General features: G+C 39.8%; 2 protein-coding genes across 2 annotated transcripts; both read right to left on the bottom strand.

Moving 5' to 3' along the window:
* Window positions 1-12,108: 12,108 nt before the first annotated feature.
* On the bottom strand, window positions 12,109-15,885 carry LOC138887048 (uncharacterized). Its single transcript, XM_070168760.1, has 5 exons — window positions 15,499-15,885; window positions 14,598-15,362; window positions 13,725-14,438; window positions 13,074-13,661; window positions 12,109-12,231 (listed from the first exon to the last, which is right to left on the bottom strand). Exons 1-5 carry the CDS (start codon window positions 15,883-15,885, stop codon window positions 12,109-12,111), a joined length of 2,577 nt encoding a protein of 858 aa, XP_070024861.1.
* Window positions 15,886-16,188: 303 nt separating this feature from the next.
* On the bottom strand, window positions 16,189-16,908 carry LOC138887047 (uncharacterized). Its single transcript, XM_070168759.1, has one exon. It carries the CDS (start codon window positions 16,906-16,908, stop codon window positions 16,189-16,191), a length of 720 nt encoding a protein of 239 aa, XP_070024860.1.
* Window positions 16,909-25,022: the final 8,114 nt, after the last annotated feature.

Genomic DNA, 25,022 nt, shown 5'->3' with positions numbered 1-25,022 from the left:
AATTATTTTTACATATTAAATAAATTGTTAAGATAAATAAAATATTTGAATCACTAATATTAGGTTCTGCAAAACCTTCTTCCTACACTCTAGCTCTTTCCTTGCTTGCAAGTCCTTGAATTGCTTGGCTTGGCTCCTAGTAAAAAGCCTTGATGTGAGTCGAGCATTGATTCGCTCTGAATGCAAGATTAAATGCCAGAAAAAAAATATAGAGCAAAGACATAATAATAATGATACATTGACACTTATGTCAACTCGCTAGATTTAGTTAAACTTAGCATGATGCCTTTCTATCTCTATAAAAAAATTACAATAAGTCTTTAATCTTTTTGATGCCCTATCGTTTAAAGAAACCAACACCCTCACTGTCTAAGCATGGTTACTGGCGGCCGGCTCATGCTATCACTATGGCAGTCAACTGTAGCTTCAGTTTTGTTTTTTTTCTCAACTGTATTTGCACCCTAATTGTTTGAATAATTGAAGAAGATGGGTCTGGATCTCCCCGTTAAAGTAGATGTGAATCAGAGGCCAACTTGTGAGTTGTGATGTTATGATTTTTGTACTTTTGGGTTTGATTTTCTCTCTCTAACGATCGGGATGTTAGGAAAAATTGCTTAGCTTTATATGAAGAATCTTCCACTAGCAAAGTATATTGCGATTGGGACTAAGGTATGCACTTATGAGTTTTGCTTAATATTAAGATTGTTTTTAGTTTGATTGATCGTTATAAACAAGGATACTTTCATATTTGTTACAGTTGCTGAATGTTATATAAGTGCACGTTGATTTACTACTGAGGGAATCTATATGTATGTAGCTCCTACTAGAAAGAAAAGATACTTAAGTTTGTGTAAAAGTCGAGAATTAATTTAGCTACATTTAGATCACGTATGATTCATTGAACTTGTGTAGCACATCTTCTATAGAATATTCAATAAAAGAATAAATCAAGAATCGAGAATATTTTGAGTTAGAAATGCACAAGTGATAGTTAATTTTGAATCTAGATGTAGCTTAAATAGAATAGGCGAGTTGCACTAATTTGAATTTCTGAAGTTCTGGTTTTCTTTTTTGGGTCTTTGCCATCTTATTTTTGCTTGGTGAAATAAAAAGAATTGTATACAGGAAATGTATCATAGATATTAGATATCTTATTCCATTTTTTTTTTTTGGATTTAAATACTATTTTTCCGGCTTCTTTGTTTCTCAATTCATGTGCAAAGTGTTATTGCCAGTCCTACATAAATTTCATGCTACTGGTATGTTGCACCAGATCTTTAACAAATGGCAACCTCTAGATGGGGCAAATGACAATACTCAACCTATATGATATAACAAAAGCTTTTATGTTATCTTAAGTAGTTTCTGGTGCAGCTGCTATGTGTCTTCTCTTTTGCTTTAGCCTGTTTGGATTATCACGTTCAGCATAGAATTCTGATTCCATTCAATCGTTCGCAGTGGTTGTCATTGTGATGGCTCTTAGCCACTGAAGCTTTAGTCAGAGTCTATGCTGCTGGCCGCGGTTTAGAGTAACTTTTAGGGCATGTGTGTTGTGCAAATTGTATGTTTAGCACACAAACGCTACTTTGATGGGCCCTTCTATCTCATATTCACTTCAAACATTTTCAATGTCAAGTTACTTTTCAAGCATTGCAGGTTAAACTCATGAGTTCCTAAATCCTAACTATTGCAAATTACAAAGCTGAGATTATGGATATAATTGCTAAAGATTTAGATGGATTTTCTTGCAGGTATTAGTGGTTTGATTTACGTTGTCCAGTAGTCATACATAAATTTCTATATCTGAAGTTTCTTGTGGCAGATCTAGATATCCATGAAGAAGCTTGTATCACATGGAACGATATTGGTTTGCAACAGCGTCGGAAGCTTTATTTATTTATTTAGGACTGTTAATCGTTCTTCTTCTTCTTTTGTGCAGCTGAGAAGGAGCCTCCTACGTTGGTCGTTGACATTTGCAACTGGATGAGTCAATTTTTGCCCCACACGGTGGGATCCGCAAATGGTCGTCGTTCCACAAGAAGTTTGGACGAAAACTTTCTTCGACCGGTAAGTCATTCATTTCGATCTTTTGTTGCTTCGACTTTCATGTCGTCTTCTTTTTCACACCTTCCTTCCTGTAGAACGGCCAGTTTAACGGGCCTTGGAAGGATTTTCTATGTAAATAGCTTTCTTGGAAGCTATAACGCGCAGCTTTTGTGCGTAGCGCTCATGACACTTTGGGATCTTCGAGCAACTCCATGCTCGATATAGTCCATTATTTCATTTCTACAGTCCCAGACCAAACTACTCAAATTCACCTCATAGTAACCATCTGTATCCAAGACTAAATTCATTAGTTTTACCACCGTTCCTGATTCTGATCCCTTGATTTTTGTCGACGAGCCCAAGTTTGCCGATGCATCCGCTTCCATGTTTTCTTCCCCCGGGATATGAGTAATTGACCACTCCCGAAATCGTACCAATAGAGCCTGAACCTTTACCACGTATTGTTGCATACAGTCCTCTTTGGTGTCAAAGATCTCGTAGACCTTACTTACCACCAACTGCGAATCACATTTGATTTCAATGACCTCAGAGTCAAGTCCGCATGCCAGTTTGAGCCCTGCAATCAAAGCTTCGTACTCTGCTTCATTGTTAGTTAAAGGGATCGTTCTTATGGCTTGCCTTAGGGTTTTCCTTGATGACGTAATTAAAGCTATTCTGAGCCCAAACCTTTTTATGTTGGAAGCTCCGTCCGTAAATAAGGTCTAAACCCCTTATGTCGATTCTGACACCATTACTGCCTCCTTGGTTGCTAGAGGCAAAAGTCTCCGACTGAAGTCGGCCACAAAGTCAGCCAAGACTTGTGACTTAATTGCATTCCTTGGTTTGTATTCAATATTAAATTCACTCATTTCAACGACCCATTTGACCAATATGCCCTAGAGCTCGGGCTTATGAAGAATGTTCTACAGAGGGAAAGTAGTCACCACAGCTATCGAGTGACATTGGAAGTAGGGTCTCAGCTTCCGAGTAGCGACTACGAGAGCTAAGGCCAATTTTTCCAAATGTGGGTAGCGAGTTTCTACTCCTGTTAGAATTTTGTGAATCTAATAAATAGGATATTGCATACCTTCGTCCTCTCTGACTAAAACTACACTTACCGCAACTTCTGAAACCGCGAGGTAGACTAGCAATGTTTTACCTTCTTTTGGTTTCGAGAGCAACGGAGGGCTTGACAAATACTTCTTCAAGTCCTTCAAGGCTTGCTGACATTCAAACGTCCATTCAAAATCATTCTTCTTTTTGAGCAGGGCAAAGAAGCGATGACATTTTTTCTACAATGAACCTGGTCAATGCTGCTAACCTCCCTGTGAGTCTCTGGACTTCTTTTATGTTTGACAATTGATTTGGGATATCTTCTATCGCCTTGATTTTGTTGGGGTTACCTCAATTCCCTTTTGTGAGACCAGAAATCCCAAGAACTTACCAAAGCTGACCATGTACGTACACTTCTCGGTGGTTAAGTTTCATGTTGTACTCCCTCAGGATGTTGAATGTTTCTTGCAAATGTTTTAGGTGGCCACCTGCATTTAAAGACTTAACGAGAATATTGTCTATATATACTTCCATAGTCTTTCCTATTTGTTTCTCATACATCTTATTCACAAGCCTTTGATAGGTGGCTCCGACGTTTTTTTAACCCGAAAGACATCACATTGTAACAATATATATCGAAATTTGTTATAAACAAAGTCTTTTCCTGATCTTTTAGGTTCATCTTGATTTGATTGTACCCAGAATAAGCATTGAGGAAACTCATTAACTCGTGGCCGATTGTGGCATCAATGATTTGATTTGGTAATGGGAATGAGTCTTTTGGGCATACCTTGTTAAGATCTTTATAGTTTATGCACATGTGGAACTTATTATTTTTCTTAGGAAGTACGACTATATTAGCTAGCTAGTACGGATATCTTACCTTTCAGATTGAACCAATATTGAGTAAGCGGATTACCTCTTCTTTGATAAATGTATTCCTCGCTTCAGCTATAGGGTGCTTCTTTTAACTTACCGGAGGTATGTCGGGATCCAAGATTAACAAATGCACGGCTATCTCCATCGGGATACCTGTCATATCCTCGTACGACCATGCAAAACAATCGGCGTTAATTTTAAGAAACTCAATAAAAGCAGGCCTGAGCTCCGGGTGCAATCCTGTTCCCAAATGGAATTTCCTTTCTAAGAATTATTCGAACAACATAACTTGCTCTAGTTCTTCCGCCGTGGACTTCGTTGCGTCCGTCTCTTCTGGAACTTGGAAATACCTTGGCACCTGATACTGTTCTGATTCCTCTGTCCCCGGGCTAACTTCCTATAATTTTGGGGCAAGTACCAGTTCCTGTAATTATTATGCCATGTGCTCTTTTCCTTTGCTATTGGAGACCGAGATTGCATTCATCTCCATTGTTGTTGGTTGATCACCTCTTATCTTCTTGATCCCCTCTAGAGTCGGAAATTTTAACAATTGGTGATACGTTGAAGGCACAGCTTTCATCTCATGTAACTATGGCCTTCCTAGGATAATATTGTACCACATGTCTTCATATACAACTTCGAAGAGAGTTGTCTTCATTACACCTTCGGCGTTTGTGAGCAGCAAAAGCTCTCCCTGGGTAGTCACTCTTGCGAGGTTTAATCCAGCGAGGAGCTTTGTTGCCGGAATAATGCTTCTAGTGAGTTTGGTTTGCTCGAGCACTCTCCATTGTATGATATTAGCTTAACTTCTTGGATCCACTAGAACACGTTTAATCTTAAAATCTAATGCATTTAAAGAAATTACTAGTGTATTGTTGTGTGGAAGTAAGAATCCATCTGCATCTTCCTCCGTGAAATTGATATCATCTTCCCGGAGCCTTTTACTATGAGTTATTGAAACTTTTGTCTTCTTCGCCGCCGAAAAAGTGACCCCATTAATCGCATTTCCCTCGAAGATCATACTAATCGTTTGTCGTGGTGGTTCTTCTCCTGCTTTCGAGGGTTCAACATTGTCTCTGTTCCGACCATAGTTGTTTTTGGCTCGGTCACTTAAGAATTCTCTAAGTTGACCATTCTGCAATAGTGTTGCCACTTTTTCCCGAAGGTGTCAGCAGTCCCCTGTCCGGTAGCCATTTCTCCCATGGTATTCACACCATAAGTTGGGATCCCTTTGTCTGGGATCGGATCTCATTGGTCTCGGGAATTGTGGTTCTCTGATATTTCTCATGGCTGACACCAATTCCACTCAACCGATGTTGAAGTTGTATTTTTTATAACTTGGGGTAAGAAAGATCCCGTGACCCTAACATTTCTTTCTCCTGCAGCGATCTGTTGTTTCGACCGCGATCGGTCCTTTTATCAACGGTGAACTTATCTATTGTTTGGTGGTTTCTTCTACGACCTTCAGTCCACTCGTAGAGCAAAAACTGGCCTCTTGAAGTCTTTCTGTCGTAGTCATCTCTTAATTTTTCTCTATCCTTCTCCCGTTCTTTGACCGACGATGGAAAGCCAACTTGATCATCTTTGATTCTTATTTTTAACTCGTACTGGTTGTGGACATCCGTCCAAATAGTTGCTTTAAACTCGAGCAGGCTTTCCTTCAATTTTTGGTGAGTGTTTGAACTTCTCAAGTTCAATCCTTTCGTGAATGCTTCATCTGTCCATTTATCTGGGACAGCGGGGAGCAACATTCTTTCCTTCTGGAAACGAGTAACGTATTCGCGCAACAACTGGGACTCTCTCTACACAGTCATGAGGCCTTTCGTACTTGCACTTTTTTGTTCCCTGCATAGGCCTTGATGAAAGAATCTGCGAGCATCTCAAAGGAGTCAATGGAATACTCAGGTAATAATGAATACCACGTCAGAGCTCCTCTCGTGAGAGTTTCTCCAAATTTCTTTAACAACACAGATTCAATTTCGTGAGGAGCTAAATCATTTCCTTTTACTACTGTTGTGTAGGTGGCTATATGCTCATGAGGGTCTGAAGTTCTGTCATATTTTGGCACTTCAGGCATTTGGAACTGTTTCGGGATTAACTCTGGTGCAGCGCTCGACTTGTATGGCAATTGAGTGTACTTCTTGTGAGCACGTGATTTTTGCCCAATATGAATTACTCCTATAAATTCAAGAAAATAATTTTTTTTTCCATTATTTGCAATTTCGTAGATTTTTGTAGGATTTTCGTTAATTGTTTGTATTTGTCTGTGCACGTTTATTTTATTTTATTTAAATCATGAAAAATACAAAAATACTCTGCATGGAATTTGGGGTTTATTTTTATATTTTTAGGTTAATTGGTAAATTAGTTGTTTTATAAAAATGAAAAATCACAAAAGATGGATCACTTTTGCATTTTTAACCTTTTAATTTTAAATTTGTAGTTCTTCTTCTAATTTAGGAGTTAACTAATTTTTGTAAATATTATGATGGGTAATTAGCTTAATTTTGTAAATTATTTTAATTTAAGAGTTAATTTGGGGTTTTTAATTATTTTAAAAAGGGAAAAGAAAAATTGATTGAAAATTGGGAAAATGGAAAAAGGAGTTAAAAGAACAGGGTTGTAATTGACCCAAAATGCCAAAGCCCAAATAATTTCCCCCCACACTCGTTCTAGACTCAGCCCATGTCCACCACATACCCGATCCAAGCTATTCAGGCATCAAGACACCTAAAACGACGTAGTACGGGGGGAATACTATGTCGTTTTGAGTTCAATAGTTTAAACAAATCCTGGCCATTCATCTTAGTTCATCCAAGGGCCCTGAAGACTTCCCCCATTTATGTTTAAAAATGTCCGAAGACCCTTAGAACAACCTAGAACCCCTGATGAACTTCTCTTTCATCTCTCTCAAGTCTAACCCTAGACGACCCGCCGCCCTGAAATTCCTAAGCCTCCACCGGCCGGCGACGTGGCCTAATCGACCCCAAATCCCTACTACACAACCACCACCCACCCTTCATTCCTAGTCTACCACCACATTTCCTAAAATCTCCACCAAACCCGGCCAACTTTAGATCTAAAAAAGAAAAAGGGGAAATCATCTAATTCTTCAAGTTTCCAAGTGCGATTAAGCCTGAAACTTGTATTGATTGTTTGTTCTCGACGAGAACATGCGATTAATACCAATTTCGGTTCAAATCGGAAAGTGTCGGAGGTCCGTTCAAGCCCACTGTCCGTCTGCCTATTTTAGGTATCTCCGTTCATTTTTTTCCGCCGTCCTTTGCTTTATTCTCATCCTCGTCTCATTCTGATTCTTTCTTTTTCTTTATTTTTCTGTTTAAATCGTTTCTGCTTACATGTTAGGATTAAGTCATGTTAACTTATAGTATTTAGCTTAATAATACAGTCAACATTGTTGTTAGTTCACTTGATTTCATCGTCTGATTTTGCTCAATTCTCCTTCTATTTTTGTTTTCTTTGGATTTATGATGTCAGGAGTTTATAACTCCATTGACCTGTTTTCTTGTGGGCTGTTGGTTTTAATTTAAAATTTAGGCTAGGTGAGAAACCCAAAGAGGGGAAGGGTCAATCCTGGCTATCAAGCTCATGGTTTAGGTTTGGGATTCTGGGTTAATTTGACCCATGAGCTTTGATTTCCTAAAGGTAATTAATAGCCTTATAAAGGGTAGTTTAGGGAAATGGATAGAGGAAATCTTTTATAACTTCCTAGGAAGCTGCTAGGAAAGTGGGGAATGGGTTGGTTTTAACAAGCAGATTCAAAATACAGGGTCTAAGTTGAAAAAATAAAAATTGGGGAAGGGGTAATTAATAAAACTATGAAATCAATTATATTGCCCTAAGGTCCTCTATATAAGGCTTGTTTTCAATAAAAATTGGCAGAGATTAGAGACCCTAAAAACTTAGAAATGGTTGAAGGGTACACTCGCCACTAAAGTTTGGAAATTAGCAAGAAAACACAAAAAATTGGAAAATGCTGGTCTGTTGTAGCTGGTTCTTCATGTTTCTTAGTTTAAAGGCTAGAAAATTGTTGTTTCCTTCTGGGTTTAAAACATGAAAAGATGATTGATGAACTGTTGTTTGTTGCTATTTAGAAGCTGCTGATATTTCAATTTCTTTGCTGAAGGTTTTGTTGGTTGTTTCTTATTGTTCCAGGTATTTCCTCGACTATGGACAGCATATGAGATGTAAATGTGCAATCAAAATGTGGAAAATATGTTGAATACAAGTTGTTTCTTGTTGAATCTTACTTTCCTGTTCTTCAATTGCATTCATGTTTTGTAATAACTTAATTTTTATATGCATTCTACTATCTTCCTATGTTAGTGATGTGGTATCATGTTATTAAGTTTGGGGTTAAGTCTTCAATGTCTCCTATTATATGGTGAGTCGATTTAACTTGTTTTTGATACGAGGAAAATGCTTAGGGTTTTGTTGTTGGCAGTGAGGGCTTAGGTCATATGGTGAATTACTTTTAGCTTTCGTTTAATTTTGTTTAAATTGATGCTGATTTTCAGATTCAGGGATTAAAGAGTTCAGTCCGATTCTTGGGATGCAAATGCTCATTCTGTTCTGTGGGGACTCGATATTGAGTCCCATACCCCTTTAACATTATTCTTTTATCAGACTTAGCCTATCTTGGGTTTGAGATGCGAGGCCACTTGTAAATGGGGAAATTATTTTCCTTACCGTCCTTTGGGTTAGCTGCCAAGCCCAGATTCCCATTTAACGGGCTGTTGTGAATTATGTATACAACAAGCTTGTGCCAAACGCCTAAAGGCCCAGCGCGCCCCTGTAATTAGTAGTTGTGCAAATATGGCCTCAAATTGCATTGTCTAAAGTAATTCTTGTAATTAGGATGAGGTGTGACATTTAACTATGTCACCTATGGCCCTCGTAAAACTAGAAATCACTTGTGGAAATAGATTTGAGGTGTACCATAAGCAAATTAAGTCATTTATATCCCTCACACATGTTATAATTTAGATATTAAAATGAATTTCGTAGTTTGCTTTAGGCGCGCTAATTATAATTATCACAGTTATGACTAAAATCCGGGGGTACATTTCATGTGGCCCGATTTTAATTTCCAACGAGGTTAAATAGAACATGTCGTGACTCACGGGTGCATTTTATGTACGGCTTACGATGTGTTTTAAATAACCTTGAATTAATTCCTTAAACAAATAAAAGCAGTTCTAAAGTTAAAAGGCACGTAGGTTTAAAAGTGTTTAAAATCAGATAATTAAGCTAATAGTAATAGTTGGGCGACCACGCTAGAACCACGAAATCCGGGAATGCCTAACACCTTCTCCCGAGTTAACAGAATTCCTTACCCGGATTTTTATGTTCGCGGACTATAAAACAGAGTCAGTCTTTCCTCGATTAGGGATTTTAAACCGGTGACTTGGGACACTATAAATTAACCCAAGTGGTGACTCTGAATTTTAAATAAAATAATCCCATTTCGATTATCACTTAAATTGGAAAAAAAACTCCCTTATACCCTTCCGAGGGTAATAAAAAGGAGGTGTGACACTTCTTTGAATCCAGGACTTTCAATACTGGTAGCGCGCCCGGGATCTGGTCCATGCGAGAGTTTACCTCTCTCATAAACCGTAAAAGCTTATTCGTAAAAGGATCATTTTCGTTGTTGAGACCGGATCCGCTCCCCCAGCCCCGTCAAATCCAACTTCACTCCTGGGAGTGTTATTGCTGACCCTCTGCACTATTTGATTTATGGGAATACCGAGAGGAATTGGATCTCATCTATTTGCATTACTGGAAACACCTAACAGTGCTAGGTGCTTGCTTTAATTCCGTCATAACCTTATCCTTCCGCGTGAGATGGTCTAGGATGATTGTCTGTTGCTCTTGTAAAACCCTTACCGCGTCAACAACATGCTCCTCATCAACATAATCGGGAGTTGCCTCTTGAACTTGTTGAGGATACTGCCTGTTATGAACTGGTGTTGTGATGACCTGGCCGGTCGTCTTAAGAATTAATGCCATAATCCCCTATTAACTGATTTTCCCGTGTTTATTTCTGCTATCTTGATTTGCCGGGATGTTCGGTTTTGAGTTTCGGAGAGTTTTGGGATACTTACTCTCTAAATGAGAGCTTAACTGTTAGAAATTTAACTGTAGTCGAAATAGTATGAATACGGCCTTGAAATGGAAATCTGATGGTTCTGCTAGCTCCGTTGGGTGATTTTGGCCTTAGGGGCGTGTTCGGATTGTGTTTTGGAGGTCCGTAGCTAATTTAGGCTTGAAATGCCGAAAGGTGGAATTTTGAAGTTTCCGGTTCGATTCTGAGATTTTGATCCGAGGGTCGGAATGGAATTCTGAAAGATGGAGTAGCTCCGTAGTGTTGAATGTGACGTGTGTGCAAAAATTTAGTCATTCGGACGAGGTTTGATAGACTTTTTGATCGAAAGCATATTTTTAGAGTTTTGGGATTTTTAGGCTTGAATTCTTGGTTGATTCGTCGTTTCGATGTTGTTTAAGGTGTTTTAAGGATTGGTATAAGTTTTGATAGTGGTATTACACTTGTTGGTGCCTTTGGTTGAGGTCAAGGGGGTCTCGGGATGATTTCGGATGGTTGACGGAGGGATTTTTGGAGTTTGGAGTTGCAGCTTCAGCTGATTTTCTATCATAACCGCACCTGCGAGTGTGGGACCACAGGTGCGATACCACAGAAGCGGAATTGGGGAGCTCCAGCAGGAGCTGCAGGTGAGAGAAGGGTATCGCACCTGCGAGACCGTAGGTGTGGATGGTCTACCGCAGAAGCAAAAACTGGTCTTAAGTGAAAGGTCGCAAGTGCGACCAATGGTCCGCAAAATTGGGACCGCAGATGCGGTAATAGTTGGGCAGAAATATGAAATTTTGAGGGTTTAGTTTCAAAAGTTGAAAATTTGAGTTGGAGCTTGGGAGAGGGAGATTTTGAGAGGAAATTGAAGAGGAGATCATTGGGTAACAATTCTTTAACCCTTTCTAGTTATATCCCGGGTCGAGTTGGGTCTAGTGAGTGTAAAATTTTCGTTTCTAACGTCTCTCTCTCTTCTCTAACGTCTCTTTGCTCCCTAAGCTCTATTTCACCGGCGGAAACCCCAGGTAAGCTCCCCCCTCCCCCCACCCACCAGACCAAGTAAGCTCTCATCTCCCCTACCCCTACCCCATCTTTGTCTTCTTTTCCTCTCTCTCTCTCCTATTTTCTTTTTCTTCTTGTTTTGCTTTCCAGATTATCCCAACCCTCCACCATCCATCATCTTCATTTCCCTAATTTGAATATCATGTTCATTCTTTTATTTGTTTATTTTTCTGACTTTATTGTTTTTTTTTCAATCCGCTAGGCAATCGCCTAGGGTTATTTTTATTTATAACCATATAAAATACGAAATACAATGTCATGATATCCTATGAACGGAAAGAAAGAAATAAAGTTTGAACTTAACAAGTATCCTATTATCAAAATTGAGTTTTTCCCTCAACATTGACGTCACATTAATGCTATTAAGGTTCAGCATCCACGACTGTGCATGTGAAAAGCACAATGCAACGTTCCTTCTTTAAAGCATTTTGTACTTTGATTCCATATCGAGTTCCCTCCATTCTCTATAGTAGAGTCACATGCCCTCCTCGAGGTACGTTTATCAACTTGTCTTGGCGTGCAAATCCATTCGCAACTATCGTTCCTCCATGTTCGATCACGTTTCAGCTGCCATTATCCGTTCGTCCATGCTGGTTGCATTGCATGACATCTGCTCGTTGCCCACATCTACTGTAGCACGTGATCGAAGATGCCTAGTTCAAGACTGCTTTGAAGGAAGTGAGCTACAGCATGTGTTGTCTTCCATGCCTTCCAGATTAATATTATTATAAATCAGAAAAAGCCACAAAGCACATTTCGAAGTAGCTGCCTTCTTTTCGTGCTTAACACTTCCAACTGCTGTGTTTCCTTTCCTTTGCGCGTGCATTACTTCTGTTAGTGTCGATAGCATTATGCACCTATTCCCATTCTTGTTGTTGTTGTTCCTGCTGTAATTTCTACTCCCAAAATCTCAAAATCAGCAAACAATTTGACGATCAAAAGTTATCCCCTTGCTGCGTTTATTTTGCTGCGTTAATTTTGCTGCGATCAGTTTTCCCGTTTCTGTTTTCCTGTTTCCCCTTGCTGCGTTCAATTTTCTTCATTGACATGAAGACAGCTTTGTGTAAGCACGTGAGCTCCACCTACAACATCATCATAAAGTAATATAAAGAAATATATCCCATGTTGCCTTCATCCTAGAGTATTGCATTCTTTTATGTATCCTAGATAACTTTCCATGTGCATTCCACTTTTCTATTTGATTCCTTTGCTCACCAGCATGAGTTGTCTGCCATGTCTTCCACATTAAACCTTGTGTGCACATTAAAAAATTATTTAAACCGAAATAGGATTGAAGCATGCGTTAATAACACATTGGCTATTGTTGCCTGCTTTTCTCGAAAGACATATTTGTTGCACATGCTAGTTGTGATTCCAATACCATTTGCTTCTTGTTTTGCTCGAAATGAGGAGTAATCAATTTTATATTCCTAGATTCTGTTTGTAACTGAACCATGCGTGTGATATTCCAAAACTTTTGCATCATGCTGGTTGTATATCCAATGAACTAAAAGCACGCTTTCACCCCATGCTGGTTGGGTTGTCCTTATATCCTCCTCCCTTAGGATTTGAAAATATAGGTCGATTAAGTTATGCCTCCTGCTCTTCCTTATCTCTTTGCTTCCTATCTCCTGCTCACCCTCACCCTTAGATTTGGACATTGCAGCTTATCTTCATTAACTAACCTCCTCCCCTATGCATCTAGATGCCAGAATTGTTGGCAATCTATTTCTCCATTATCTAATGCATAATTAGCCAAGTGATCTGCCAGCTTGTTGGCCTCCCTATGAATATGAGTAACTGTGAATTTGCCCCCATTCATTAGTTGCATCATTTCCTCTACCTCCTATGATATGATCCATGGTGGTTTCCAGATCCTATCCATTATCTTTTTTAATAACATTGAGTCCATTTGACGCCATACATGAGAGTATTGTTGAAATCTGCAGAACCTTAGTGCTTCTACCATGGCCTTCGCTTCAGCTACTGTATTTGTTGTCTCCTCAATCTCTTTCCCTACTGACTTGACTATGTCACCATTTTCATTTCTTATACAAAAACCTATTGAGCTCCTGCCTGGATTTCCCCTTGATGCACCATCCGTATTAACTTTTAGCCATCCTGCACTTGGAAATTCCCACATGAATTTTGTAACCTTAAGTTTAGGAGTGAAATTTTCCATCATAGCTAATAGATCTTGCCATTTGTGAGGGACCATATCCATCCCAGGCTTTCTCACTTTCACCAGTGCCTGTAGATTTGATGAAACTTGATAAATCACCCTGCTAGTTGTCACCGCCTCCCCATACTTCATACTATTTCTTCTTTTCCAAAGTTCCCATACTACGCATGAGGGGAGTGCTTGCATTACTGGTTTTAACCTTAAGCATACATTTGCAATCCAACATTTTGTGATTGCTTGGTGCAATGTAAGTCCCTCCACATCTATTCCTGCCCTTGATAGAAAATACTTCCAAGTTGTCTTTGCAGTTTCTGATCTAAAAAGTAAGTGCTGAAGAGATTCTTCGTCAGGTTGTACGCAACATCAACATTTTGAGAGCATGCAATAACCTACCCTTTTCAAGAAATCATCTAAAGGTAACTTTGCTTTCCACACTTTCCACATGAAAAACGATATTTTAAAAGGCAGTCCCTTTACCCAAATCTTTCTATAAGCTATTCTTGGTTCATCTCTTCTTCTCGTATACTCCCATGCTGACTTAATACTGAAATATCCTCTTGTTTCCAGCATCCAAAAAGGCCTGTCAAGAACCTGCATGGTTGAAGGTGGTTTGATTTTCTCCAGAATGTGTACTGCTAAGTCTTCAGGAAGTATTTCAAATAGCCTGTCCACATCCCACTCACCATCTAAGGTAACATCATGTACATTATGTATATTTTCATCAATGCCAAAGTCATGAGGAACTAAAAAATATAGTGCCCCAAGACCAGTCCAGTTTTCATACCAGAATAGTGAGGATCCCATTTTTGTTTGCCAAAGGATTTGATGTTCAATCAGATCTTTGCATTCCAACATTTTTCTCCAGATGTGAGACCCCCTTTTCCACGGAACCATAACAGAGTTTAATTTTTTACAGTATTTCTGACATATGAAAGAGCTCCATAGGCTTGGTTTTGTTCGGAAATTCCACCATAACTTGCTGAATAATGCCTTTGCTACATCATGTAGTGATATGAAACCTATTCCTCCTTCCTCAACTGGCATGCATAAAGTATTCCATGAAGCCCAATGCCTACTAGTTCCTCCTACAGTGCTGCTCCAGAAAAACTGAGCAAACAATTTGTGCAACCTATTTATCACATACTTTGGAGGGTTTACAACTGATAGTAGATGCATAGGCATGCTTTGCAATACATGGGAAATGAGAACTGCCCTGCCCCCTACTGATAATAACTTGCCCTGTCATGATTGCAGTTTGTCCATTACCTTTGTAATTAGGGGCTGATAGAATTCCAGCTTTCTTCTTGCATAAAATATCGGGCAACCTAGATATATGATAGAGAAATCATTCCTATGAATGCCTGTGATCCTTTCCACCTTGTTGACCACTGTCATGTCTGTTAAATGATGTAGGTACACAGCTGATTTGTTCTTGTTAACAAGCTGCCCAGATGCATCTTCATATGCCTTCAATACTTGCATAATCAACATCAGAGATGTTTCGTCTGAGGATGAGAAAATAATCATGTCATCTGCATACGCCAAATGATTGATCTTTGGACTCCACTTTGGCATCCCAAATCCACAAAAATACAGGTTAGTATGTAGTGCATTGAGACCCCTAGATAATGTTTCTGCTGCGAATATAAACAAAGTTGGAGATACAGGATCACCTTGTTTTATTCCCCTTGAGGACTTAAAGAAACCATGAGGTTGACCATTTATTAGAATAGAATACCAGTTGTTTGAAACTAAACCAAAAACAATCCCTATCAACCTTTCTGTGAATCCCATCTTTCTCAGTACTTTGGTTAGGAATAGCCAAGATATTCTATCATAAGCTTTGGTCATATCTAGCTTCAAGATGACATTAGGTCCAGCCTTAGTTCTAAGCCTAATGTCAGTAACTATCTCCTGAGTTAGAAGGATGTTTTCTACTAAATTCCTTCCCTTAACAAAACCCGCATGTTCCTCCGATATTAGACTTGGGAGAAATTTTACTAGCCTTTCATGTACCACCCTTGATATAACCTTGTTAGAAAAATTACTGAGGCTTATTGGTCTTAAATCAGAAAAGGTGGTAACTTCTTTTTTCTTTGGTATTAGAACTAGGTTTGTGTGTGTTACACACTTTGGTAGCTCATGACCATTGAAAAAAAGCCCTCACCATGTCGTACAGGTCATCCCCTATTAAGTCCCAACAAGAATGATAAAATTTTCCTGTCATACCATCTGGCCCTCCTGCACTATCACCATTAAGTCCAAGTACTGCCATTTGAACCTCCTCTTTTGTTGGTTGCTTAATCAAATCTGCATTCTGATCAGTGTTAATCAGATTAGGAACATGCTCTACGATATCAAATAATGAAGGATTAGATGCTTCTGTGAACTGTTCCTTGTAGTATTTGATAGCCTCTTCTGCAATTTCTTGTTCTTCTTCAATCCAGGTTCCTCCACTGTTTTGAATTCTTGTAAGGTGAAGTCTCTTCCTCCTACCTCTCACTTGTGCATGGAAGAACTTTGTGTTCCTATCCCCTTCCTTGAACCAAGTCATGCCTGCCTTTTGTTGCCAATATTTCTCCTCTAGTGCAAGACATTTAATCAATTCTGCCTGAACCTTTTAGAGTCTTTCCATGTTCATCCCTGTAGGATTTGCTTCAAATACTGCTTCATGAACCATCACTACCTCCTCCATACTTGCTATCTTTTGGAAAATATCTCCAAATGTAGAAAGGGATTTCTTTAATTTTTTTAATTTGTGATTAAAAGAATATAAGGATTTGCACTGAAATCAGCAGACCAGTTCTCTTTCACCACATCTTTAAAAGTCGCATGTTCCACCCAAAAATTCAGGAACTTAAAAGGTTTTTTTTATAGGTGGAGTTTCAATATCACACTTCAAATCCATCGGACTATGATCAGAACCAGTCTTTGACAAATGCTGCACCTCTATTCCTGGAAATGTTTGTTGGAACTCAACATTTGCCAAACATCTATCTAGTCTTTTGAATATACAATCTTCCTCTGCTCTCCCATTCCACCATGTAAATATGCTGCCTTTAAATCCAAGGTCGAAAAGATTGCAAGTGTTAATGCAGTGTCGAAAATCATCAATTTCATTCAATGACACAGGTAACCCACCAAACTTCTCTTCTTCTTGCCATATTACATTGAAATCACCTCCTACAAGCCATGGTTCTTCCATATCCCTTGCCATTGCATATAATGAATCCCATAATTCTATCCTCTCAATTGCATCACATTTTGCGTATATCAATGTTAGGACAAAATCCACATGTGATTCAGTATGAAACAATCTTAGTGTTAATTGTTGCACTATATTGTACATAACAGTTACCTCAAATACCTCATCTATAAAAGCCCAGATCTTATTGGAAACATTTGAAATTGCCTGTGTAAGTCCTATCTTGTTTCTGTACCTTTCCAGTTTTTTTGCTTGTTGCTTTGGCTCCATTAATCCTACAAAATCATAGTGCTTTTGCCTATGCATTTTTGTCAACCTTTCAAAGGCCTGCTGTGTGTTAACTGACCTTATATTCCAAATGAGAGCATTCATCACTGATTGTTGGATTTAGTTATCTTTCTCCTTGTGTGCACCCCAGCTTTTGGTGCTGTAAAATTATCTTTTTGTTGCTTCTTCTTTCTTTTTGCTGCTGATTTTGCCTTTTCCACTTGCATAGGTGATAAGTCACCTTTCCTTGCAGCATTCATAAGGTGTTGGGTAGTTGATTCTTGATCCATGTCGTATCCTAATTTACCAGGTTCTTCTCCTTCTTCATTGTCTTCCTTCCCTCCTAATGTAGCTCCAAATGAATTCTTTTTAGGGACCAATGCTTTCTCTTCGCCTCTTTTAAACAGCTGCAACTGGTTTTTCTCCAATGTAACAGTACTATTTACTATTTCTGTTTTTTGTTTTGGTTGTTTCTCCTTCTCTGTTGTGTTGTGTCCTTGTGGGTCTTCTTGTGATTTCTGAAGTTGATCATCTTCTGTTCCTCCAGGATCATTTACTTCTGGGCCTCTTCCTTCATAGTTACTAAATTCTGCGACTTCTGATGTCTGCAAATTATTGATGTGCTCAATATTTTCTGATCCTTCCATTATTAAATAATTACCAGTTGTATTGGTGTCATTGGCATGGATCTCTCCATTTACACTTTGCTCATCTTCTTCTTTGTCATTCTCATTTGGTTCCTCGTCAGCTTGTGCTCCTAGTGGTACTTCATTCTCCTCTAAATCGTATTCCCTTTGTGCCTCCCATAGCCTGCCTCGACATTCTTGCACTTTTTCTTTAAATGTAGACGATTTTGACCCTTCTGCTTGAGACTTCGGATTTTTATTAAGTACCTTGTTCACTAATGTACCTTGTGATGGGATTTCCTTGCATGGTTTATTGATCTTAACTATTTTTTCCTGTTTTATCCTTGAAGCTTCTTTCTACCCATTGTGCGGTATCATTTTTTTCTTTTGATGCCTCATTTCCATTGACTAGACCATTAGTCGAACTAATCCCCGATGAGTTAAGATGAAAAGCTTGTGCTGCTGGATTTAACTTTCCCTCATTATTGACCATATTTTTTGGTTTTTGGTTTGTAGATGCTTGGTTATGAAGTGCTGAACTGTTTGTTGCTATATTAGCTGCCACCATTGCCAATTGATTAAAAGGTTCTTTCTCTTCATCCATCCCTTGTAATAAAGCAAACTTGTTAGATACTTGAACATGATCGTTATCTTCATTGTCTACTGCCACCAAATCCTTACCACTGTTGGTATGTGCTTCTACTTGTCTCTCTACAGTGCTTGTACCCTCCTTGTTCTTATTGTTTTTCAACTGCTTAGCTGGTGCCATCTCCAATCCATTATTAGTGAGACTAGTATTTGGATTTACTACATTTCTAACTCTGTTGTCCTTCACTTCCTTCCATTGCTCTTTTGTTGTAACATTCACATTACCCACGACCTTTCCACTAGATAACATCATTATAGGGTGTGAGTTCCCTTTGTCCTGTTTCTTAGTTGTATCTGCTTGGTTATCATTCTCCTTCTCCACATATAGTTCAGGGTGTATCCTCCAACATTCAAATTGATCATGCCCTTGCAGTTTACAATGTCTGCAATATTTAGGCAGCATGTCATATTGTATTCTCACCCATTCAGTTCTTGTTGTTCCTTTAGCTTCATTGACTATGTCCATCCTTACTTTTTTAGGCAGATCTGCAAGTAAGTCAACTAGTACCTTCACCCTAGCACAACTAGGTCTAGTTTTATTAATTGTTGCCATGTCTAGATGTATAGGTTTACCTACTGCTGAAGCTAGAGAAAATAGACATTCCTTCACAAAAAAGGTTGGCAATAGACCTGGGAATGAAATCCAAGCCATTGCCTTTGGTGTTTCTTCATCTGCTCTAAACTTTGAGTCGTAAATCAATGGCCTAAGCTGATATTGATAGTCATCCATATCCTTTATGTAATGAGTTTTTGATGAGAAATGTAGATAGTCCTGCCTTAACGTCATTCTAATTAAAATGTGCCTATCCCTTATAAATCCAATGTTACACTCACCTTTAATTCCGCATTGAATTGGTATTAACTTACGCAGTTGTTGAATTTCTGGGCTTCCATAAGAACATTTACCAACTATTGCATATTGTAATCCTTCGATGATATCCATCCTTTCTACTTCTGCTTCTGTGAACTGAATAACATGTTATCCATTCAATATTGTAGGTGGACGAAAAGGAATTGGCTCAACTTCCTGTTGCTCCTGTATTGCAGCATTTAAAGTGCAAGGTTTCAGTAGTTTGGAGTAATCCATCGGCTGTTTGTTGGTATTTGCGTTCCCTGATGTTTGTGCAATGGTTGGAGGAGGTTGTTTAGGTAGCGTAGCCTCCAAATGTGGCTGGCCACCTGCCTGTGTGTCCATTATAGTTGAAATTGTTTAGCAGATTACTTACATAACACAGGTGCAACAGCTTTGCAAGATAATTACTGCTTATGGCTGTGAATCCAATTTCACAGTCCAAATTGTAAAGAACAGTAAATTGTACTTCGAATTAGCTTCAAGTTATTTACTGCTTATACTACAGTAAATTCGATTTAAAATGAAGCTTAGAATTTAAACCAATCTTAGAAGAGAAGAGAACACTTTCACGTTATCAAAACAGGCTGTTGTGCTGAAAAGTAGCGTTGGAATTAGCTGAATCGCTGAAATTGAATGAAGAACACTGTCTGCTACAGTAGCACGTGAAAATGAAATTAAGATCTACAAAAATTGACTATAGATCTGAAGTTGAAACCAATTGGGTATTATTCGTAAGGAGATTATGTATCTTTTGACACCAAGTTTGGTTAATTCCACCACCGGCTGCCGGAGTTATGACCGGAAAGTAATGACGAAATTACTATTCCTTTTGGCTCTCCTTTGCGATGCTAATTAAGTTTCTTAGTTAAATTTCTGCTAAGGAACTTCATTATTAGAAATATTAACTTTATTTCACTTAATAGAGAATATTGGATCTTTGTTACTACAAATTCTTAAAGTCCTTGCAATTACTCAAGTTTTAGTTCCGTCAATTTTAATCGGAGATTTTCGTTTAATTTTTGAGAAATGGGTTTCTTCACTATTTGTTCATCCTAGTATAAGGTAAGTGTATTCCATTTTTATTTATTGTTTCTTCATTTTCTAAGGTAGATTTCAGTTCAGATTCGTTAGGGTTTTCGGAGCTGCTCTTTTATTTACTGTTTCTAAGGTAGATTTCAGTTCATTTTCTAAATTTGAGGATTCCCTTCCTGCTCTTAGCCAAAATAAATAAAACAGAAGGATTCCCTTATATTCTCGTTTTCTTCTTCTCCTTTCCTGGTACATTTTATATTGTTGGGGCTATACCAGTGGTAGCGGTGATAGCTCCTTCTGGTTTTTGGGTCGTGATATTTTCTGTGTTTTCAGGAATTCTCGGAGTATTGGAGACAAGTTGGGTGCACGAGCACTGGCAAAGGAGAGCAACCTGGGCGAGTGTCTGCAAAGGGCGGTAGGAAGTGGTGCGTGAGCGTACAACTACATCGAGTACAGCAAATCAGCCACAGGTTTTGTTATCGGGAGTTGGTACCTCCTGTTTTATCATTTCCCTTTTGGTATTAGCTAAATTACTGTTACTTTACTTCGCAATAGTTAAACCTTTCAACTAGGATACTAGTTACCACTTGTTTCCTTCTAGTTTGATTTGTGTACGTTGTGCACTAGCGAGTCTTCTCTAGATTGTTGTAGGTGTAGTGGTTGCAGCCTGGGATGATAGAATAAGGGCATGTCCTTGGGTGGGGCAGAGTGTGGGGCTGGGGTCAAGGTGGTGGGTCGGGTAGAAGGGGAGGTAGAGGGGGCAAGGGAGCCTATAGGTTGAGAGTCGGGTCATGGAACATAGGTTCACTAACGAGTAAATCCATAGAGTTGGCGAAAATCCTGCAGAAGAGGAAGATTAATATAGTGTGTGTCCAGGAGACTAGGTGGGTCGGATCGAGGGCAAAAAACGTGGATGGGTATAAGTTGTGGTACTTTGGTGTCCTGAGGGGTAAGAATGGAGTGGGTATCCTGGTAGATAGCCATCTTAGAGAGTCTGTGGTAGAGGTCAGGCGGGTGAATGATAGACTAATGACTATTAAGTTGGTGGTGGGTGAGGATACTTTAAATGTCGTTAGAGCGTACGCACCGCAAGCAGGCTTGGAAGAGGATATTAAGAGGCGCTTTTGGGAGGGGTTGGATGAGATTGTTCATAGTATACCGCCTTCTGAGAGGTTATTCATAGGAGGAGATTTCAATGGTCAAATTGGGTAATCTGCAGGTGCGTACAATGAGGTGCATAGCGGCTTTGGTTTCGGCGAGCGGAACGGAGGGGGCATTTCGCTGTTGGACTTTGCCAAGGCTTTCGATCTAGTCATTGTGAACTCGAGTTTTACGAAGCGGGATGAACATTTGGTTACTTACCAAAGTTCGGTGGTGAAGACTCAGATTGACTATCTCCTCCTCAGGAGATGCGACAGGAGGTTGTGCAAGGACTGCAAGGTTATCCCAAGTGAGACCCTCTCAACGCAGCATAGGCTTTTGGTGATGGACATTTGTATTAGGATAAGGAGGAAGAAGAGGTCAGTACAAGGACGCCCCAGGATTAGGTGGGGAGCCTTAACTAAGGATAAAGCTAAGGAGCTGGAAGGAAGGTTATCGACAATGGGAGCTTGGAGAAGTAGTGGGGACGCAAACACAATGTGGTCGACGACGGCAGACTGTATAAGAAAGGCGGCGGGAGAGGTGTAAGGGATATCTACGGGCCACAATGGTGGCCACAAAGGGAGATTGGTGGTGGAATGCAGTTGTCCAAGGTAAAGTGGAAGCAAAGAAGGCGGCTTACCTGCGGTTAGTAGGGAGCACTGACGAGGAGGAGAAGAGAGAGAACAGTCAAAGGTATAAGGTAGCTAGGAAGGAGGCGAAGATGGCAGTGACGGAGGCTAAGACGACAGCTTTTGCTCGTCTGTATGAGGAACTAAGGAACAAAGGTGGGGAGAAGAAGTTATTCCGACTCGCTAAGGCGAGAGAGAGGACAACTCGGGATCTGGACCAAGTGAGGTGCATAAAAGATGATGACGGCAAAGTTTTGATGGGAGATGACCAGATTAAGAGGAGGTGGCAGACCTACTTTCATAAACTTCTAAGTGAAGAAGGGGATCAGGATATTATACTTGGGGAATCGAGGAATGCCGACAGTCACCATGAATTAAGTAATTGTAGGGACATTGAGATCGATGAAGTCATGGAGGCAATGCGTAAGATGAGAAGGGGCAGAGCTACCGGGCCAGACGAAATTCCGGTTGAACTGTGGAGGTGTGTGGGTAGAGCAGGCTTGGAATGGCTTACTGCATTGTTTAGTGTTATATTCAAGACTAATAGGATGCCTGAAGAGTGGAGGTGGAGTACAATGGTCCCGTTGTATAAGAACAAAGGTGATGTCCAGAGCTGTAACAACTATAGGGGCATCAAATTACTAAGTCATACCATGAAAGTTTGGGAGAGAGTGGTAGAAATGAGAGTGCGAAGGACGGTGTCTATTTCAGACAACCAGTTCGGGTTCATGCCGGGGCGATCTACCACAGAAGCTATCCACCTTATTAGGAGGATGGTGGAACAGTACAGGGATAGGAAGAAGGATCTCCACATGGTGTTTATTGATCTGGAGAAAGCGTACGATAGGGTTCCTAGGGAGGTCTTATGGAGCTGCTTAGAGGATAAAGGGGTCCCGGTTGACTATATTAGGGTGATTAAAGACATGTATGCTGGAGCTAAGACTCGGGTTAGGACAGTAGGAGGCGACTCTGAACACTTTCCAGTTATTACGGGGTTGCACCAAGGGTCTGCGCTCAGCCCATTCCTATTTGCCCTGGTGATGGATGCACTGACTCATCATATTCAAGGGGAGGTGCCATGGTGCATGCTATTTGCTGATGACATTATTCTAATTGACGAGACACGAGGCGGCGTCAACGAGAGGCTAGAGATTTGGAGACATGCTCTTGAGTCTAAAGGTTTCAAGTTGAGCAGGATGAAGACGGAATACCTCGAGTGCAAATTTGGAGTTGAGCCGACAGAAGAGGGAGTTGAAGTGAGGCTTGAATGTCAAGTCATTCCCAAGAGGGATAGTGTCAAGTATCTTGGATCAGTTATTCAGGGGATCGGGGAGATTGACGAGGATGTCACACACCGTATAGGGGTGGGGTGGATAAAGTGGAGGTTAGCGTCGGGAGTCTTGTGTGACAAGAAAATGCCACCGTTACTAAAAGGTAAGTTTTATAGAGTAGTGGTTAGACCTGCAATGTTATATGGAACTGAATGTTGGCCGGTAAAGAACTCACATATCCAGAAGATGAAAGTAGCAGAGATGAGGATGTTGAGGTGGATGTGTGGGCATACAAGGATGGATAAGATTAGGAATGAAGATATTCGAGAGAAGGTGGGAGTGGCCCCCTTGGAGGACAAGATGCGGGAAGTAAGACTCAGATGGTTCGGGCACATTCAGAGGAGGAGCACTGATGTACCGGTGAGGAGGTGTGAGCGACTGGCTGTAGTGGGCACGCGGAGAGGTAGAGGGTGACCTAAGAAGTATTGGAGAGAGGTGATCAGACAGGACATGGCATGACTTAGGATTACTGAGGACATGGCCCTTGACAGGGAATTATGGAGGTCGAGCATTAAGGTTGTAGGTTAGGGGAAAGTTGTGAATATTTCTACAACACAATAGAGTGAGACTAGCCAGTTAGGAGTTAGACTAAGAATGTCATTGGTCGTCTATTGATGCAGGGCTTTACCTGCTAGTTTTACTATACCAGCCATCTTTTTCGTATTTCGTATTATGTATTTCATATTTCATATCTCTTATACTGCTGTTATTTTATTATGCATTTTTATGGTACTAATATATCGGCTCCTGTTGCTTTTTGAGCCAAGGGTCTCCTGGAAACAGCCTCTCTTCCCTTCGGGGTAGGGGTAAGGTCTGCGTACATATTACCCTCCCCAGACCCCACTTGTGGGATTATACTGGGTCGTTGTTGTTGTTGTTGTTGTTTCTAGTTATATCCCATCAATCTATAGTTAGTTTCATCATTTAATTTCGGATTGGGGTGAAAATTGGGGAAAAGTTGGAAGAAAGTTCTTAGACCTAGAATTCGACTTTTGATTAGGAATTTGACCTTAGATTTGGATAATTTTGGTATGCATGAACTCATGAGAGCATGTGGATTCTGATGATATAAATTTTACCAGATTCCGAGACTTGGGCCCAAGAGGCATTTTGGTCATTTTACCTAATTGCGTATTAGCTTAGAATTTCTTTATAGAATCAGTTACTTGAAGTGTTATTTACATTTTGAAATTGAATTGGATAGATTCGGGCCATTTGGAGTTGAGTACTCGTGGCAAGAGCGTGATTTCGAATTAATTTGAGCTGGTTCGAGGTAAGTGGCTTATCTAACCTTGTGTGGGGGACCTTCCCTTAGAATTTGGTATATTTGATATTTGAAATGCCTTGTACGTGAGGTGATGAGTGCGTACTTGAGCTAATTGTTGAAAATCCAGTTTTCTTTAAATAATTTCAATTGTGTTCCTTTTTCCTATTTCACTTTACTTGCAATCTAAACCTGTTGTTAGCTTAGAAAAGCATGTCTAATTGACTTAACTGTTTATTTGCTTAAACTGCCTTAATTGAATTATGTGAAGCATGTTAAATTAGAATTACCTATTTACTTGGTACAAAATTGAGCTTAATTGAGTATTCTTGTGTTGCTGCTGTGTGTTTTACTTTGTGACTATGGGACGACATCCAGGGAGATCCCCTTTATGTATTTATAACTTGAGTTGAGGTGAGGGATACCAAGAGATCCCTAGCACGTATATTGAGGATACCAAGAGATCCCTAGTATATACATATTGAGGATACCAAGAGATCCTTGGGATACTAAGAGATCCCTTGTATACATGTTTGGCCTGGTTCCTTTGCCAAGAGCCTTCTAGGATATACTGAGCCCGAGGAGGCTCCTAGTTGGTCGTCCTCGACCCTAATCTTTTATTAATATCGGTTGTGGAAATCCGACCAAGTCACTTCGAGATATTCAACCAAGTTCTGCTTTAGCTGCTTTGAA

Source organism: Nicotiana sylvestris, chromosome 3, assembly GCF_000393655.2.
Source record: "Nicotiana sylvestris chromosome 3, ASM39365v2, whole genome shotgun sequence".
Taxonomy (NCBI): domain Eukaryota; kingdom Viridiplantae; phylum Streptophyta; class Magnoliopsida; order Solanales; family Solanaceae; genus Nicotiana; species Nicotiana sylvestris.
The sequence above is the reverse complement of the archived record's forward strand: the minus strand, read 5'-3'. Positions and strand labels throughout refer to the sequence as shown.